This window comes from Gobius niger (genome assembly GCF_951799975.1).
Source record: "Gobius niger genome assembly, chromosome: 1".
Lineage (NCBI taxonomy): Eukaryota > Metazoa > Chordata > Actinopteri > Gobiiformes > Gobiidae > Gobius > Gobius niger.
In genome coordinates, this window is record NC_136852.1 from 32,522,681 (window position 1) to 32,541,557 (window position 18,877).

An 18,877-nucleotide genomic window follows, 5' to 3' on the forward strand; every position below is an offset into this window, starting at 1 on the left:
TAATGTTTTTTACTTACCTTTCAGTTTTATACCTCTGAAATACAGTTCATGACGATAATTGAAAAGGGTTGTGATAAAAGTAGAAATGGACATTAAAGTATCATAATCATTTGTGCTCTTGAGTGCACATTGTGAAACTAAATTGTACAATCAAGGTTCCTCCCAGTTAATATGACTTCTAGACTTCCCAAACAGTTATTATAAGAACTTTTCACTTTTGTGTGGAAACATCTTATAGACCTCCCTTGTTTGGATGATACCACTTTTAAGTTCATACTCAAATACTAATTGATTAAAGTCATAATAGCCCAAGAAAGACAATAAGTATTTTAGTTTTTGGCCATATCGCCCAGACCTAAATGAATCATTGCTATGCTATAAGTGTAGAGCAATACCATTTTTTCCATTTCATCATTAAAACTGACAGATTGACCTTAAATGAAATACAGTTCAGACAAATACTTTCTCCAGTTTTACCCAAATCTAGAAGCTTTTTGAGTGGAGAGCTTCCAGCCTGTAGGCCAGAGGAACACCTCATTTCAAATCTAAGACCTACAAAACTCATCTAATCTTCTTCCGAGTATTTGCAGTCAAGTTTTTGTCATGTTTTTGCTGCTTTATGTTGTCAGATTTTGCCACATTTTTGTCACGTTTTCGTTGCTTTTTTGGTGCGTTTTGACCGCATTTGGTGTTTTAGTGTAATATAACTGTGATGAGACCACACAAATGTGACCAAAACATGTAAAAAAATTTAAAAAGCAACAAGAATGTGATGAAGACGTGACAAAAAACCAAGAAAGAAAGAACTTAGATCAGGTTTTAGGTTACAAATGAGGTGTTACACTGGCCTGTAGGTTGTCAGCTCTCCAGTCAAGAAGCTTTCAGATGTGGGTAAAGCAAAACTGGAGAAAATGTGCTCAGTTAAGACGGGGGGTAAGAGGCTAATCTGTTGCACATTTGTTCATTTCCAGCATTTCTCATTTTTGCTCCAAATCCTCCCCTGAAACGTACAGTGTGGCACCATATCTCTTCACTCTCAGTATTGCTCTTTGTAGCAGGTGCACGTACCACCCATTCCCCCTGAAAGCCCACACTCAACTGGTCCAAAGTGCTCTCCAGTGGGCCATTCCCCAGTGCCAGTCTGCCATTTATCAGAGCTCATGCCAGGCCCAACCCGGGGGGTTCTCCACAAGGACGCCCACTGTCCCCCCAACTCTTTACCACACTCCCTCCCATTTTCTCCACTATACAAATTAACCTCCTGTCTCTGTCCTACAAAGAGTCGTCCCGGTTACGTCTGATTTACTCCACACAGGGCGCAGTTGGCCTTCTGGGTGCCCCCCGTTCCCAAAAGGGACTCCCCCTCAAGCACACCCCCCATTGTCCCGCCCTGGCCTCCTGTCACATGCACTCAACCTGTCACTCACAACGTGCACGCACCTTCTGAACCGAGAAAGTAGCTTATTAGCAATTAATAGTGCATAGGCAAATTAGCATCGAGGCTGAATGGAATTGGCCGCAACGCACCATGTGATCTCATTGGTGGGCTAGACACTTGAGAGGGGTATGGGGTGTTGAGCATCGACCATAGCACAAAAAGTGTTCAAAAGGGAAGCAAACACTCACAGATTTAGAGCAAACTGCATGTTTCCTGCATTTTTTAAATTTGCATGAACTTGAAATGGCAAATCTGTAGAAGACCAACTACGGACTGGACTTTACCCGTAAAGAAATGTGGACTTTTCTCATCCCGTTCGGAGTGTTTGGAGAGCGTTTGCGAGGACGAAGCGTGCTTGTGATGTTGCTTGCATGTTGGTTCCGTGGGGGCGCTGGGGTGGAGGTCTGGAGGTACGGAGACGGGGAGGACACCGGTGGATCCGTGGTTTCAGTGCCTGTGATGTTGTACTTGACAGAGCCTGCAGGTGCTCAGGACGAGACCAAGGAAGGGGTCACAGCCGCTCCCCCCGCCGAGCAGGACGACGACAACTCTCTGGGATACACAGGTACGGCTGCGGGGTCCATGGAACAGCTATGTTTGTGTGAGGAAGGAGAAGAATTGTCTATACTTATAGCTTTTATTGTTTACAGACAGGAATTATCTGTTTTATTTGGTGAAGAGTTTGATGGTGGAGACATGCTCTTGGTTTTGTTTTCTGTCAGCTTTTGTGGTCATTGTGGATAATATTTTTTTTTTTTCACTGACAGTCCTTAGTGCTACCAATTCAGGCAATCTGCTCTCCCAAAATTTCATCCACTGAACGGCACTGTGGTCTATAAATGACAATGTGCACTTCCTGCTGATAGCATATTGCATTCAGACCATAGCCATATCTTGGAAGGGGCTCATGCCTGAAAATAAATAGCTACTGTTTTGGGGTAGCTAGTCCCTTTTTGCTACTGCCATGTCCTATGGATCTTACCCCATAGTCCACACCAGGTTCTCCCCAGCCCACACACTTGAATACACAGCGGTCATTTGTGCCGGTGGACAATGGTTATTCCAGGTTCCTCCATTAGCTTGTTATAATCACCTACAGCTCATTGTTGATGAAAAGTCTGCAATAAACCACCTCATTGTGTGTGATCATCTTAAAAGCCTCTTTATTTACATTATTAGTGCACAATACTTGTTTTCACCAGATCGATACGAGCTAGCTGTAGGCTGCTAAGCCTTAGCTCCGGGTGCTAACAGCTCTGCTATGGCCAATTGTAGATTAAATGTGAGCAGAAATAAACCAACAAGCCAGGTTCAGCGTGTGATCATCTTAATGGCTGCTTTATGTATTTACCGGCTTTATTGACAGTGCATACAAGGCTACTTGTTTTCACAGGATCGATATGAGCTAGAAGCTAGTTTAGTTAGCAGCTTACCCTGTGTGCTAACTGTTCGGCTACAGACTTATTTATTGACATGGCTGAGGAGGGCAGGAAGCTATTCACCTTATTCTGGAGGTTCGCGTGGGCGCCGCCATGAATTGTGCCCGCCCCTTTTCTCCTATGTGTTAACATGGGACTGGAAAAGTCACGACACGAAAACAAAGCCGTTTTCAGGCCGCACAGAGAAATGGTGCAGTGTCGACATGTTGGTGCAAATGAACATTGGCCATTTTACACTAATCAATCGACTAAACATCAGATTTGAGCGGAGAATATTTTCCCTCGTTCTCCGTTTAAATGAACGGGCTTCGCGCTCGATCGGAAGTGACTGGACAACGAGGTGCTGAGACAACGCAAAAAGTGGCAAAAGTGGGCAGGGCGGAATAAGGTGAATAGAGCGGGGCAGAGTGTGACTTAGTGTCCGCAGGAGGGGAAGCGGGGAGATGTCCACCGCCTGCAGTGCACTCTGCATGTATCCGGTACGAGAGGCTTCAGTGTCCTGGAAAGTGTTGCTATGTGCGGAGAAGCTAGCCCGCCTGCTCGGAGCTGGAGAGTATAGAGTGTGGCCGAGTGTCCGCCAAAGGCAGGAAGCGGGAGACACAAAAGTAGGGAGTCGGAAGTCAAAGTCTGCATCATAAAAATCAGCGACAATGGTGACAATTACCTTTAATGCAACGCAAAAATCCGTCACTCCCCCAACCGTCGGATAAGATTTTGGGGAGAGCGTAAGTGAAATATTGTCAGATAATGTGGACTTCTTCAGACTGATGATATGTGAGTTCTGATTTGTGATTCAATGTTGCCCACATTAAAAAAAGTTTGGAAACCCCTGATTTTCATCAAATGTGGAGAGTGAGTTGACCTGAGAGATGATGTGCAGAACTGGGTCAAATGAAGTCAAATGACTCCTGACGGGCCAAACATTCTGTAGATCTGTGACGTGGAGATGCACTGCTTTTAATCCCCAGTTCTCTCTGTAATGATAAGTTTAAAATCACATCACTTTTGCTTGAATGCTTTAGAACTTCTTCAGAATCTCTGTGGACAGTGTTAGAAGTTCATCTTTAATCCCATCTGTGCATGAGCGATGCTCAATGGATTGGAAATGACTCTAATGCGCCCCGATCCTTGCAGAGCATAACCGCGCTGAGTAATCTCCCATGCATCTGCACCGTGTTTGGGCCCAGGTGAAAACGGCCATCTTGGTGTCAGCTTGGCGCCATGTGATGCTGTTGCCGCGGTGACCTTCGTGGGAAAGTGGTGCATTGATTAAAGAGAGCTCAGTGTTAATCTGATCAGGCCGACAGTGAGGGAGGAGGCGGCTAAGTCCTTGGACTTCTATGGATTTACTTTGGGCTGAGGACAATGTATCAATGATCGTGATCTGGGATAAAAACAACACTCGCTATTAGCTGCAAACATTGCTATTTTAGTTTTGTTCCCCCTGCAGACAGCAGTTTGCTTATTTTCACAAATCATGGATGAAGTACTTTTCTTCATATAAGGTGCATTAAATAAATTAATCCAGATTTTCCTTTGTTTATTCTTTAAGTTTTAGTTTTCAGAAGAGCTAAACCAGTTTCTATGCTATTGATCTTTATGCACGCTGGACCTTGATGAGTGAAAAACTACTGATACAAAAACAACATACAAATCAACTTCCGATGAAGCAATTTGAATTCTATTTCTTATTCTATTTCCTTATCAATTTAGAGAGTGCAAACACATAAAATATTCACTATTTCGGAAACAAGTCTGTGCCTTTGCACATTTGCTAATTGTCTACGAAGCTTTTCTTGTAAATAGTATTTACGTAGCCTTGGTATTTCATGATTTCTAACTTGAAAATAACATGATAAATGAATTTAACCCAGATTTCTGATCATACACAAATTCTTGACACCGTAGTTAGTGAAGCACTTTAGATAAAGCAAGACAAGATTTGAAGCGGAGGCAGTTTGAGTGTTGAAATCACAAGATGGAACTGTCTGGTCTTTAAAAGCACCTCATGAGGTGGTGTTCAGGTGGGGATTACACGTTTTAAACACTTGAGAAGGGGACAGACTGAAGATGCAGGATTGACATCATTAACATTACAACATGACAGAATCAAAACAACCTTGGGTCTTTTTTCATTAGGGAACTATATCAGAACATGGTTCAAAGCTCAAAAAGCAAAGGTTTGCAGATCATGAACCTTGGGAGACTCCGTGGTTCTCCGTCTACACATGAAAGTGTGCGTGTTATGCTCCTCTCTCTCATCAACAGTGCATTTGTCACAGTGTGCAGAGGGCACATCAAAAGCCCTCCGCTGTAGCAGGCGGTTAAGGAAACACTCCCAGACAGAGTGTAGGGCTGACATGGTCTCGGCACGGATTGGCCACACGACATGGGGGGGCCCGGCTCTTCTCCGATTGAATTTGATCTCACAGTAGAAGCACAAGAACAACACACCCCATATGCATATAAAGAAGTTTTTCTCTGTCTGACATCAACAAACCGTGACAGTGAGAAATAAAAAAAAAAAACGAGATGAAGCGCCTGGAGACTGGATGGAAATTCCTGGTCGGTTAAAGTAAATTTGAATTTGTTTTTACCTCGAGCTGCTGCCCATCATACAAAGTCACAAAATCACAAGCTCTTGGTTTGACTTGGCTCCCCATTGTTGATTCCATTGTGTTTGTTAACATTTGGTATTAGTTCTTGTTCTGTCTAATTACTTTAAGGACGGTATTACAAATATTGGCTTATTTCTATTCACAAAGACACGCACAAAGACCAGACAGGTACGCATCAACTCATCTAAGCTCAGGTAAGAACATATCTCAGTATGGAAAAATGGTGGCCTGTTCCTTTAAGAGTTAAGCTCCTCAAGACAAGATCCCAGATACAGGCGAAATGAGTTTCCACCACAAGGTGGCCTCAGAGACAGGGTGAGGAGCTCAGAGTAGAGCCGCTGCACCTCCGTGTCGAGAGGAGCCTGCTGAGGTGGCTCGGGCATCTGTTCTGGAAGCCTCTCGATCCACCAGGAAGAGCTGGAGGAAGTGGTTGGTGAAATCTGGACATCTGGGCTCAGAATGCTGCCTCAAAGCAGAAGATTGATGATCAGAGTTCTACCCATTAATTCAGTAAAACAAGCCTGTCTCCTCAAGAGCTCAAAAAGAGTAGCTCCTCCTGGTGATGTCATGAGGTGGGGCTCCTAAGAGCTTCACCAAATTCCTCATCCAAAAAATACAGAGTGCAGCACTTGAGCGTGAAGAAACGAGCAAAGTGAACAGGAATTACTCACAACTGCATGAATGAGCAAACGAGGTCTGAGAACAATGTGAAAAGTCCATTTTGCATGAGTTATGTCATTTAATAGTTATAGCGGTAAAATGATGACATTCCCACCCCTTTATCCATCATATTGAAGCTCCTCTGTCTGTGTTTTCATTGGCCGCTGACACACAGAATCCTGCTTTTATTTGCACTGTTGGACCGCTCTAACTGCAGGAGGTTTTCTTTCGTGTGGCCTTCAGAGAGAGTCATCAGTCAGCTCTATTGGTCTAAGCTCCCCTCTGGAACCGCTAATACAACCATCTAATGGGAACTACTAACACCAGGCACGAAATATGGAAGTGCCATTGTTTTGACATACGCAACGCTGAAGGAACTAGAAGATTTTTCCATCTCATGGAGAGGAAAGAGAAGGCGTAGACTTGGAGGAGGATTGTGTATGTAACTGTATTATATTTGGCAGAAAACGCTCAACTTTCGCAGTGATGTGGTTTGGAACTTTAGACTGAAAATGTGCTGTGATAAAAGGCAGAGTAATGGGACCAAAAATACTTAAGTGAATTATGGAGGGCTCCATTACACTAAAGGGGTTCTGTAATAAATGTGAGGTTTGAAGTAGTTCTTCAACTTTTTTAGATCGTGGTTCTGGAAATGCAAAGAGAAAAACTTTGCTAAAGTGAAGTTTTAATGCTAGGTCAATATGGGATGTAAAAGAGCAGGAAGAACCATACAATGTCATTGTTTAGATTGAACTATTGGAAAATCACAGTTCTTTTGAAAAAAGAATCTCATCAAAATCTAGTAATGTAGCACTAGATTTTGTGCTACTTTCACTGTGACGAAGGAGGAAGAACTGCCACTTCACAAGCAGCGTGTTTTTGAAGTGGCCTTTCTGCTGCACTTTGAAGGAAATTACATTTTCTAAAGACCAATAATAATGGGATGCAAGGCTTTACTGAATTTTGCAAATGATGGTTGCCTGAGCTCTCCTCGTATGTAACTCTAAGCTTTTAATATGCAACAACTGGTAACTGGAAAGTGTCTGCTGAACAACTACAGGAAAATAGCCTCGGAATACAGACTAGAAGATACTCAGAGTGCTCCATCTTTAGACACTGGTCTGTAATGGACTACAACAACAGCAGAGCAGTGTATTTAACTGGTGAAACTTTAACTTTGCCACTGCACCAGCGAGGTCAATCTGATATTGATCACGACCTTCTAGATTTTGTAATGTAGCATGTTCTAAATGATATCTACATGGCCTACATGGTTATCTAGCTGGAACCCATTTGAGACCTACACATTTGTTCTTCTGAGTCACTGAAGAGGCTCTAAGAGCCCCCACACCTGCAGCACAGAGGGACGTCACAACAGGGACAACAAAAAGGGACAAACGAGAAGATGGTGAAAGACTGTTGTGGGGCGGAGGGAGCTGCGCAGGAGGAAGAGGAAGGAGGAGGTGGAGCTGATCAGTGCAGGACACCACGCTCTGTAACAGGGACATACACACTGTTTCAGAGGATCAGAGGAGACTGAGGGCAGCCAGGTTTCCTCCAAGTGCTACGGTTTCCCCGACCTCCAAGGTCATGCGGGTCAGGTGGACACACAGTGTCAGCGCGGCTCAGGACTGACACCTGAACACTTAAAGTTAAACTTACTTACTTATTCACTTAACACTCTACAGTGTGAACTGCTATATTCCTATTACCACTGGCCTGGAATACAGCAATAGCCAGAAGTGCCCCACGCCCCTGATTATCATTGAATAACATAGCGGTGCATTTTCAGTCCGTATGAACATTATCATATCTTCGGCTGTTGTGTTTGTTAAGTTACATGTGTAAAAAATGCGATAGAGATCATTATATATTATATATATATATATATATATATATATATATATATATATATATATAGCCATTTTTGCTGAAAAGCCATTCCAAAGATCTGATTTGGCCATGAATCGCAGCTTAGCCATGACAAAAGCCAGCAGCGTAAAGCACTTTCCTGCCTGAAAGCTTGGCGCGGACGCCCCACTGAACCAAGAAGAGATTTGTTTATTGTTTTCGTTCTGTCACACGCTGTTTCCCATCACTCCTGACCCCGCGCACATCTGCCCACTCTGGACAGCGTCTGACAGCATACACTTTCGAGCTGTCCACTTCACTGCGGTTCATCGCATCGGGTCAACGCGTTTTCTATGGACCAAATCCAGATGACATTTTTGTATTGTTTGGCTGTGCCCTTTTGTCCACTTTGGATATGTAATTGAAAGAAAAATGTTAGAGAACTACAAACAGTTACAGTTTCTTTTTTGGGGAGAGAAAAATGGGGGTTGATAATTATGGGGCTGTAGATAATGATTATTTTGGTAATCAATGAATCTGTAGATTATTATATCGATAAATGGATTAAAGCTGTGGCTGTGAAAGGCTTTTCCCACATAAAGCTAAAGCGGCGTGTTGTTGGAGTATAGTTAAAGTGAATGAGGGGCTGAACTTGGTTTGCTCAAAGCTGTGCACATGTGAAAGCTACGAATCTCCAGAGTTCAGCCGCTGAGCTTTAATATCAGGGATTGAGGAAGTTTATTTTCAAACTAGTTTAAACTGTAGGATCTGGCAACAATAAGAGTGGAACTCATTCTGCTTTCTGATTGGAAATATTGTCCTTTTTTGAATAATTTACAATGAACAAAACACTCTACAGACCCTCACTTTAACTACAAATGAGATTTTCATGAAACATATTACTTTTTTATGTCACTTTTGCCATTTTTGAGCCTGTGTAAACCAGAAAACCATTCATCAATAAACAAACAGCTGTCAACTATTTTAAAAATCGTTTAGTTGTTGATCAATTTATAAGTTGTTTCAGCCGTAGTTGATAAGTAGAGTCGTACATATCAGTATGTACAGCAGTGGGTAGTAGGGATGTCACGGTAACCGGTGTAGCGGTAAACCCCGGTAAACATTTTGACGGTGAAAATTATCTTCTTGTTTTGTGTTTTTATTATTATCTCGGTGAATAACCGCACCCGCGGTGTAGGCACGGTGAGCCTCACCAGCCACCGTCTCATCTGCTGCAGTTTCCGCGAATGCGCACTTTGTTGTTTGCAACCCAAACAAAACTTTCTCGAAGCTGGAATCATGTCCGACACGACAGCGCGCAGGATCTGTCAGCCTTCAGGGTTCAGTTTGCGGAGCGTGCAGGAAAAAGTGTCTCCAAATGCAGCAATACTTCGGACCTCTTGACTCACCTGCGTGACCGTCACAGCTCTATAGCAAGTAAGTTAAGGTTGGGGTTTTAGCTGAAATGCTGATGTGGGACTTTGGGTTGAGGGAGAATGTAACGAGTCGCCTCATAGTGCGGCTGCAGCGCCACCGCCAGTACATAAGCCGTGTCCGGATACCTCCGCACGATGGCACAATGCGTTACGGGGCTCCCGGTGGCAGATCGCAATAGATTCACTCTCGCCGCAGTTTTATGAATTTAATAATGATGGTATTTTCCCAAATCTGCAAAGCAAAAGCTCACTGGAAGGACAACAACAGTTTTCCTGATATAGACGGTTTATCTTCGTTTCTGACGCTATAAATAGTTCATGTAATACCCTCGAAACGATCAACAACACATCGTCATAGTTCCTTTTTTTATGTAACAAGCACTGTTAAACTTTTTTGAAACTATTTCAGTTTGTGTAGGACTATCAATGCTTTCTGAACATATTAACACATTTAATAAAAATACCGCGGTAATACCGAAAACCGTGATAATTTTGGTCACAATAACCGTGAGGTAAAATTTTCATACCGTGACAGCCCTAGTGGGTAGAGACATTTGAAAGGTTCATTTCAGTTATCATCAGTTGGTTTGGAGCCATTCAGTTGTTGACCTCGTGTAGAAGGAAATGTTTTGAATATTCTAGCCCCTTCAAATGAAGTCTAAGATTGCCTGGGTTTGTCTTTCCTGTCAGATGTCATCAAACGTTCGGTTGATCAGACTTGACCAGAAAGATTTAGAATTGGATTCATGTGTGGGAGTTCTCGGTTTAGGACAACTCCTGCACGACTGAGAGCTTAATCAAACATCATGGAAAAAAGGTTTTGAACCACTAATTTAAGGGAGTTTTTTTCCTTTTGCTGCCAGCCTTCCACCTGCTGATGTCATGAGGTGGTACTTCTGTGTTTTTTAAGTCTAAACAGCAGTCATCCTGACCATTTCAGAGCTCAGATTGCCTTCACTTCACTACACTAATGTATTGATACATTTACTGTTGTCACTCAGCAGCAAGAGATTCCATGCGTCTTGCCATCAGAAATTATTTTGGATTTATTTGTATTACATTTATTTCAGGTTATGAAACATACCAACGCTACGGTGCAGTGTTTCATAAAATCCTGAATCAGGACCTTTAAACTTTGAGACCCCATCCTTATAAAAGACTTTTTCACATAAACCCCGTCTTGCCTTATAGATCTCTTTGAAACTTGTGTAATAAGTCTCCCCACTCCCACTGGTGAGACGTTTCTATAGCCGCTGTCTGCTCCTCTCTTTATGGATGTGCGCCCGGGACTGTATTCCCTCAAAGCCACCCATCAGTGTGATCTATGACTGTAGTAGCACCGCAGGGATCTATTTACCCCGGCCGCATCAGCTTTCCATCACCATCCGAGTCCATCTGTGTGTCCTCACTCCTCCTCCTCCTCACGTCTCTGAACTCCAAAGTCCTCAGTCCAGCCCGCTACCAGACTGTCAGGTCAACTCTAAGACCCCAAACTCCGCCAAAGCACAGACTGTCCATTTAAAACTTTGAGCCATATCACAATGTTGTGACTCATTAAAAACAGAGCATTTACTGATCCCTCACTGCACTTGTTTTTAGTTTTGTTTTTACATGTGTTATGTGGTTACATCTCAGGGGTCAGTATGCATCAGCTGACCTCTTTTATAACCCGCTTAAGAAAAGTACAGTAACCGACAAATCTTTAAATCAGCCAAACCAACTTCGAAAATATTTGTCAACTGCATGTTTTGGGCTTGGTCCACAGTTTGGGAATTTCAGCTCTATACAGTTTTATATAGGGGAGACCGGGTATGGTGTAAACACACACACACACACACACACACTGTAACTCACAGACTATTGAAGCTAGAGTTGTCAAATTTTCATACAAAGTGTCCACATGGCACCAATTCAAACTTCTGCAAGAATATCACAGACCTCGTGAGTTGATGTCAAATACATGGTGTTCCTTTGTTACAACCTACCCCACTACCGGGTTGGTTGTAACACATGCTGGGGTAAGTTGTTTGAAAAAAAAGAGGCCATGCCATGTGAAATGTCCCTCTCTCTCTCTAACCTGTCATATGCTTACCTCACGTGGAGTCAGTCCATAATGCAGGTCTGCCGCCTGAGTCAAATAGTCAACACTTCCTCTTGCCTCTCAGAGAAAACTTGAGGATTTGTTGACGTTCCAATAACCTACACTTCTCTCTCAGCTTGTGCTGTGTTTTGCAGTACGCTCAGTGTTATATGGCAGATCCCATGTGCCTTTGCAACTGATCTGACAGACTTGCCCTTATTTCTGGCCTCAACAGATGCTTTTTAAAAACATTTGAAGGCACCTCGGTCAGTCTGTCTTTCCCACTGCCTAGGCATTGTTTCGCTAGCTGTGTTAGCATAATGGTTTGAAATTATCAGGGGAAAGGTGCATCACATTTTGCCTGAGGAACTACAATGTAATCTAATGTAAGTCATATGGTTTTATGTGCAATAGTCTCAGCACTAAACAAAATATAGTCTTGGTCAAAAAAGTTACTTTCTTACCTCAAAATCTAATTTTTCTCTATAGAATCTGATATGCCCATTTGACTCCTGTCTTATCCCTTAGTGGTGGAATTGGTGGTGTTACTCTCCCCATGTTACAACCACAACCGGTCACCTCTAATCCCGCCCTATGCATATTGACCTGGCCCAGAACAGGTCTGCAGATCCTCAGTTACTCAGCCCTCAGGTGGGGCCCCAGTCCTCAGTCTGCTCTGATCAGCCCCTGTTTTCGAAACGATTCTGACTCCACTGTGAACCGCGGGTTGCAAGAACATTATCCGGGCATCTCAAAGGTTTTACAGTGCTGAAATAATATAAAATAATAATATTTCCCTACTCCTCGTCCCATCTTGAGCATACTGTAGCAACAGCAGCAAATAACACCTTGACCAACCTCTACTAACAACCGCCTCCTGAGGTTTGCCAATCCGTGCGTAAAAGGTGATGGTGGGAGACACGAACAAGCAGACCAGAGTCAGGACTAGCTCAACCACAAACTAAGCAACATCCTCCTCTCTCTGTGTAACACGGGGGAAACATGGAGAGAATCCATCAAGACAGAGATTCTCAACTGGTCATTTTACATTACATTTTACAAGTCAAAGTCATATTTGGGTTGTGGCTGAGTGATTGTAGGTCCCGGTGTCATAGCAGTTGAGAACCACTTGCATTGAGACAAACATAAATGATAGCAGTGGAAACCAGAGCACCCAAGGGGAAACCAGAGCACCCAGGGGAAACCAGAGCACCCGGGGGAAACCATCACTGACACGGGGAGAACATGCAAACTCCACTTAGAAAGGCCCCGTCCGGCCGGGATCCAACTTTTCCCCTTATTTCTTAAAACATCGCTGTCATTGAAAAACGCAATTGAACTAACTACATCCTTGTGTTGACGCTTTGTCTCACCGCAATAAAACTGTAGAAACTCAAAAATAAATGTGCTTTCCCCTATGCATGTAGACAATGTCCCTATTGTATAACATTTCTCTTGGAAACATGCCCCACTCGTCTGTCAGTCACAAAACAGCTCCGACTGTCAGGACGTCGTAGAAAACAGAGAAATCCACCTGTTTTCGAAAGGTTGAATAAACGTTGGCTTTGTCTAATAAATACATTACCATATGGGCTGAGAGAGAGAGACTTCTTTAAGTATTTCAACACATTTGTTCTTTCCTTTATCTTGCGTTTTTTGTGCATCTGTAACAATTTTCCAAACCCCCGGGCTGGACAATGCGCCCTGGAGCTCTTCACTTGGGTTGGGAACGCGAAAAACAATCGGGGCCTTACACAGTCTCGGTACATTGTGCTGGAGGCATTTATCTTTCAGAAACACCTGGGACTGTTGGAGCTGTCCAGTGCCAAGTAGAGAATATTGAAGTGCAGGTTTGGAGAAGAGACAATGGAGAGGAGAAGGAATGGCCCCACACGCACAGGACCGGACCGTTTAGTGTAATAAAGGTCCACAAAATCAATCTTCTTTCGGATTTGTAAAAACTTGACCACACAGTTTTTAGATAACTGATTGTTCATGTATTATTTTGTTAGAGTTATGCAGTACCCGTTGTCACAAAATGAGTCAGGTTTTTGCTTCATCAAACATCCACCACTCTCACATTCTCTCCACGAGCCCGTCATGAAGCAATGTTTGGTCTGAGTCCTACTCCTTCAGACTCTGATTGAGAACTTGCCTATGTTTGACCTTTTAAACGGGACTCTGGGAGCAGTGGTAAATGACGGGACCAGACAAATCCAATTCTGCCTGCTTTGCTGTGACGATGGTACCAGAACTGCAACGAGCAAACTAAAATGCATCAAAATGTGTTTGCACGGACTAAAATGACCAAGAAACATGCAGCATTACTGCCTTACAAGGGAAAAGTGCAAGATCAACAGACACAGTTACTGAAAGCTTCATTGGTCTTAAAGGAATAGGCCACCGTTTTTATATACTAAGATATGTTCTTACCTCACTTTAGTCGAGTTAATATATCCCCGTCTGGTCATTGTCCGCGCGCTCTGTCACGCAAACGGAGCACATACGCAGCCTCTCCCATATGTGACATAGCTCCGAAAAAGCTCACGATAGAAGCTACCAAGCTCTTCCACGTGTTCCCTATTTAAATAAAGTTACGTGAAGTGTTTTCATGCGAAGTATATTTACACAGAAATGTAACGTGTCGATTTTATAAGCAAATAAAAAGGGGGACTATATTGTGAGGCGTAATGATACGAGGAGTAAAACGTCCGCGCAGTAACTCCTAAAGGTTATTGACGGAAGTGAGCGGGGGAAGTCTTTAGGAGTTACTGCGCGGACGCTGTGCTCCTCGTATCATTACGCCTCACAATATAGTCCCCCTTTTTATTTGCTTATAAAATCGACACGTTACATTTCTGTGTAAATATACTTCGCATGAAAACACTTCACGTAACTTTATTTAAATAGGGAACACGTGGAAGAGCTTGGTAGCTTCTATCGTGAGCTTTTTCGGAGCTATGTCACATATGGGAGAGGCTGCGTATGTGCTCCGTTTGCGTGACAGAGCGCGCGGACAATGACCAGACGGGGATATATTAACTCGACTAAAGTGAGGTAAGAACATATCTTAGTATATAAAAACGGTGGCCTATTCCTTTAAGCTGAGAAGGGACGCAATATGAAACTTTCTCCTTATCTTTATCAGTATATCATCTAAAACACTTTATAATTTTCCCAATGAAATAGTTCTCAAAATGTGTTTTTTAGACCAACCCATTTAAAACACTTTAAGTAGTTGTAGCACTTAGTAGTAGCACTTTAAGTTGAGTTTGGGATAAAAGGTTAAATCAGTGACATTTTTCTCAAATGGAATGTTACCGCAGACGTTACACTTTGCCTTTGAGAGGCAGGTTAGTGCCCCGTACTCTCTGGGACCAGACTTAATGCCTAATAAGATTATTGAAGTGATGCCGCTGCCATCATTATGTGTGTACGGACCACTGAGCAACACGCAGAAGCCCACTCTTTAGACTAGAGATGCACCCATAACGATACCATTAACCGATACACCTTGATGTGTGGCCAGCACACCTACAGGGCGCTGTACCGCTCCACTGAGGAGAGAAAATAGCAACAAACTGGAGAATTGTTTAGTGTAAATACAATATTCCACATAGAGCTGACTTTATTACAGACGGCACTCCCTAAATCAGAGTCTGTGCTGGATTTAACCAGAGCTTAATGTTGTTCGTGCTGCAGCGTTGAGTCTGCAGTGTTTACCACATACAGGCTACTGTTGCTAACTCACGGCTAGCAGTTCTGGCGATTCTTACACCCAGGGGCTTATTCATCGGAAAAACTAACCCAACGACTATAAAGTCCTCAGAAAATCCAAATTAAAGAGATACAACATGTCTATATTGAGCCAAAATGAGCTGCAGCTATTGGATAAGTTACTTATAACACACGAGAAAATCCACACAGAGCTGAAGTAAAGGAGAAAAGAGACCATTTACCTGCAGTAATAAGTAACATCTCAATACTATTGTTAAAGAAAAATAGATAAATGAATGAAGCACAGGCATTGAAGAGCTTTTGGACATGAGCTGTTCTGTTTATGGACAGTGCAACAAAAAATAAAGATAATATTGAATGAAAAATAAAATGGCATCTGTCGCCTACTGTACTCAAGGTAATGTAAATAAGTAAATTAACTAAATGCTAACTAATCTGCTGTGAAAAAGTCAGTCTATAAACCGTCTATTCACTTCAAAAAGTATGTGAAAGAAAATGCCTTGTACTTGGATCGGTGTTCGGTGTCAGCAAGTTCTTAAATCAAAGTATTAGAGTAGTATCAATTCAACCTGGATAGACTCAAACGGACTAAAGCAGTGATTAGGAAGATTAATTGACATGTATATTAGTTTTGGCGATCAGACCCCGGTGGTAGACATTGATGTATGAAAGTCAGGATGGATAAACAGCTTGTAGTTAGGGATGCCTTCCCCCGGAGCCTGGACACTGGTGGTGGTGTGGTAGACCCGTGAAGCTGCAGCAGTAGAAGCCGCGGATGGAAGAGGCAGAGATGGGGTGGAGGTGGGTCGCAGCACAGCTGGGAAGCGAACGAACCATGATTGCTGGGGCTTAAAAGCGGGACCGAGGGCGATGATTGGCTGCTATGGAGGTGTGGCTCTTACGCTGATGGCTGAGGTGGAGGTGTGGCCCTCACGGAAGCGATCATTGGCTGGAGGTATGTGATGCTGAAAATCGTCTCCCAGGTTGAATTAACGCCTAGGCTTCATTTTTGGAAAAAGTGGTATCAGGGGAGCCCTACTTTAGACTAGTCTGAATATTCCGTGACAGAAATGAGAAGTTCTGTACATTGTTTTAGATCAATACAGCATTTGGTAGGACAGTGATCATAGCTTAATACTCTTTTTTAAAGTTTCCTGAGTATTGCTTTTGTCAGTTCTGTTGATAGTGGATACTAACAACGTGACTGTTTATACATTTTCCATCATCTAAAATATACCTATAGTTGGTTGAAAATTGACAATAGCAAATGTTTTTCCTCCATCAATATTGCTGTCGTTTTCATAATATTTACCAGTCTGGTTTTATATTCTCCAAAGTCCTTCTTGATAGAATCTCTCTCTCTCCTCTCCACTCACCGGGGAACATCTTTTCAGCACTGTTCCTTTTTGTTTCTCTCCGTCCTGTTTGGTGTTCCAGTGTTCTGGCACTTTTCAAAGACTTGAAATAGTTTTGGGGTAAGTGGACCCCCCTGTCGCGTCCCCCCCCTCGCGTCTCACCACTGCACCTTTATGCCGGAGAGGCCCTATCCAGCCACGTCTCAATGCAACCCAGCGTGGCGTCCCTGGATCCCTTTCCCAAAGCAACCTCGCAAGGAACCTCCATGTGAATATTAACATTGGCGTTTTTTGGGGGGAAAAAGAGGGGAAAAGATGAGAGACAGTGTGGCTATTGAAAGGACCTTTTTTTTTTCGGTTTGTATAGAGCCACCCCTCGTTAAAATCCCATACTTTTCAGGGGTAGTGTAGTATGTAGCTTAACATGCGTTGCCAAAACTTCAACGGATTTGGCAAAGTGGCGGATTCTCGAGGGCATGTGTGCTCGCAGTAGCTGGTGTTAAGTTCACCTAATGGATGGGTGAAAGATGGAGTGAGGCATTTCTTTTTTTTGTTTTTGAAGAACTTGATGCGTTTCGGATGATTTGGAGAATGAAGTGGACGCTGCTTTTGCTGGTGTGGGCCGTGCAGGTCGCCTCGAAGGAGCACAAAACGCAGAGGAAAAGCTGGACGCCGGAGTTTTGCAAGCGGATTCAGAGCGACTTCGGAGACGGGCAGAGTTACCCGCTGCTCAGGCACTCTCACGGGAAAGCTAAGAAGTGTGAGCTGCACTGGCACAGTAAGTAGACCCACAAAAGTCCTTGGAAAGTCATTTTAATCTCCAAAGGGGAATTTATGTTTCGCTGAGATATGAGTCCTTGGACTGCCTTGGCACGCTGTAATGAAAGTGTTATATCAATTCAAGTTGTTAACTTTGTGAATGGGGCATGTCAGACATTGGCAAACTTGCTTTTTTCCCATTTTGCTGAGACTGTAATACAAATATTAAATAAAGCCCGTTTTAGGTGAGAGGCAAAATGTGCGCTAAACCCTTCAACTACCCAGTACGAATGACAGTTTAAGTACTTTTGTCTACACTGGAAACTGGAGAGACACAATCTTGTTGCAGCAGTGCTCAAAGTATGTTATGAATGACACTGGTGGTGCTTGGACTTTTTATGTTACATTTGTGGTCTCCGACGGTTCAATATATTTCCGTATACGGCGGTTTATGCCAGTGTTTCCCAACCTAGGGTACAGGGACCTCAAAACGATGGATGTTATGTTCAAGAGAATGCTATTTCATGTTCATTTTGCCATAAAAGGCACAAGTTCAAAAGGTTGTATTTTGTACACCTCACATTTGAGTCATTTGAAGTATTTTCACAGGTATTTGATCTGTCATATGTGGGCACATTTATTAAACGTCATCTTGGTTTGACATTGCTTCCACTGTGGCAGAGGTGGCCAGTAACAAAGGCATTTTACTTGAGTACAGTACATGAGAAGCATTTTTGAGGGTATGCACTTTAAACAATACTTTCTACTCCGCCGCATTTCTACAAAAGCTCCAAAAGTAAAAGGTAAAAGGTTTTAAAAGGTTTTATCTGGTGCTAATCTTTTTAGAACGTTTTAGAACTCTTGGTCGATGTAAATTCCTGATTTCGGACTGTTTCATAATCAAACTGCTCCTGGATTTGGTCTTTCTGGTCTGCAATGTTTCAGAAGAACTGTTGTGTCAGTTTTTCACATGGTTTCTTTGCATTTTGCTTTTCTTCTTTTGATATTTTGCATTCATATTTTTGCATCGATTTTATATATATATATCATTTTGCTTCCTTAATTAAATTTGAGTTAATATTCCTTTCAGATTTTTATTCTCATCCATGTTTTGAGTGCGCATTTCCTCACTATCTGCAATTTACAGTGAGCTACAAAAAAAGTAAAACAAATATATATATACCAGCAGTTATTTATTAGCAACTGGACATTGTTTTTTGCTGTAAAACATGAAATATCAGTGTTGAGATGTCATCACTTTTTTTTAAACAAATGATATAATTTCTACACCTTCAGAGCTTGTAAAGCCAACAGCAGACAATATATGAAAGAAGTGTGTTTCTTTTTTTGTGAGAATATGTATTTTCCATTTTCTTAATTATGTTAATGAGACACATTTGAGAATAACATGCACTAAAATGATGTAGGACAATGATTATTTGCATTTATATCTGTAGGCTTTATTGTAGGGAAATTTGTTTGAGGCTTACCTCCAGGATTTTG

At 42.6% G+C, this 18,877-nt stretch overlaps 1 protein-coding gene across 1 annotated transcript in view; it reads left to right on the top strand.

The window, feature by feature from the left end:
- LOC306964918 (roundabout homolog 1-like) overlaps positions 1-18,877 on the top strand; it is a 461,783-nt gene that overhangs the window by 160,290 nt on the left and 282,616 nt on the right. The window contains 1 exon segment of the mRNA XM_079559087.1: positions 1,914-2,003. Within this exon segment, the coding sequence (XP_079415213.1) occupies positions 1,914-2,003 (90 nt within the window).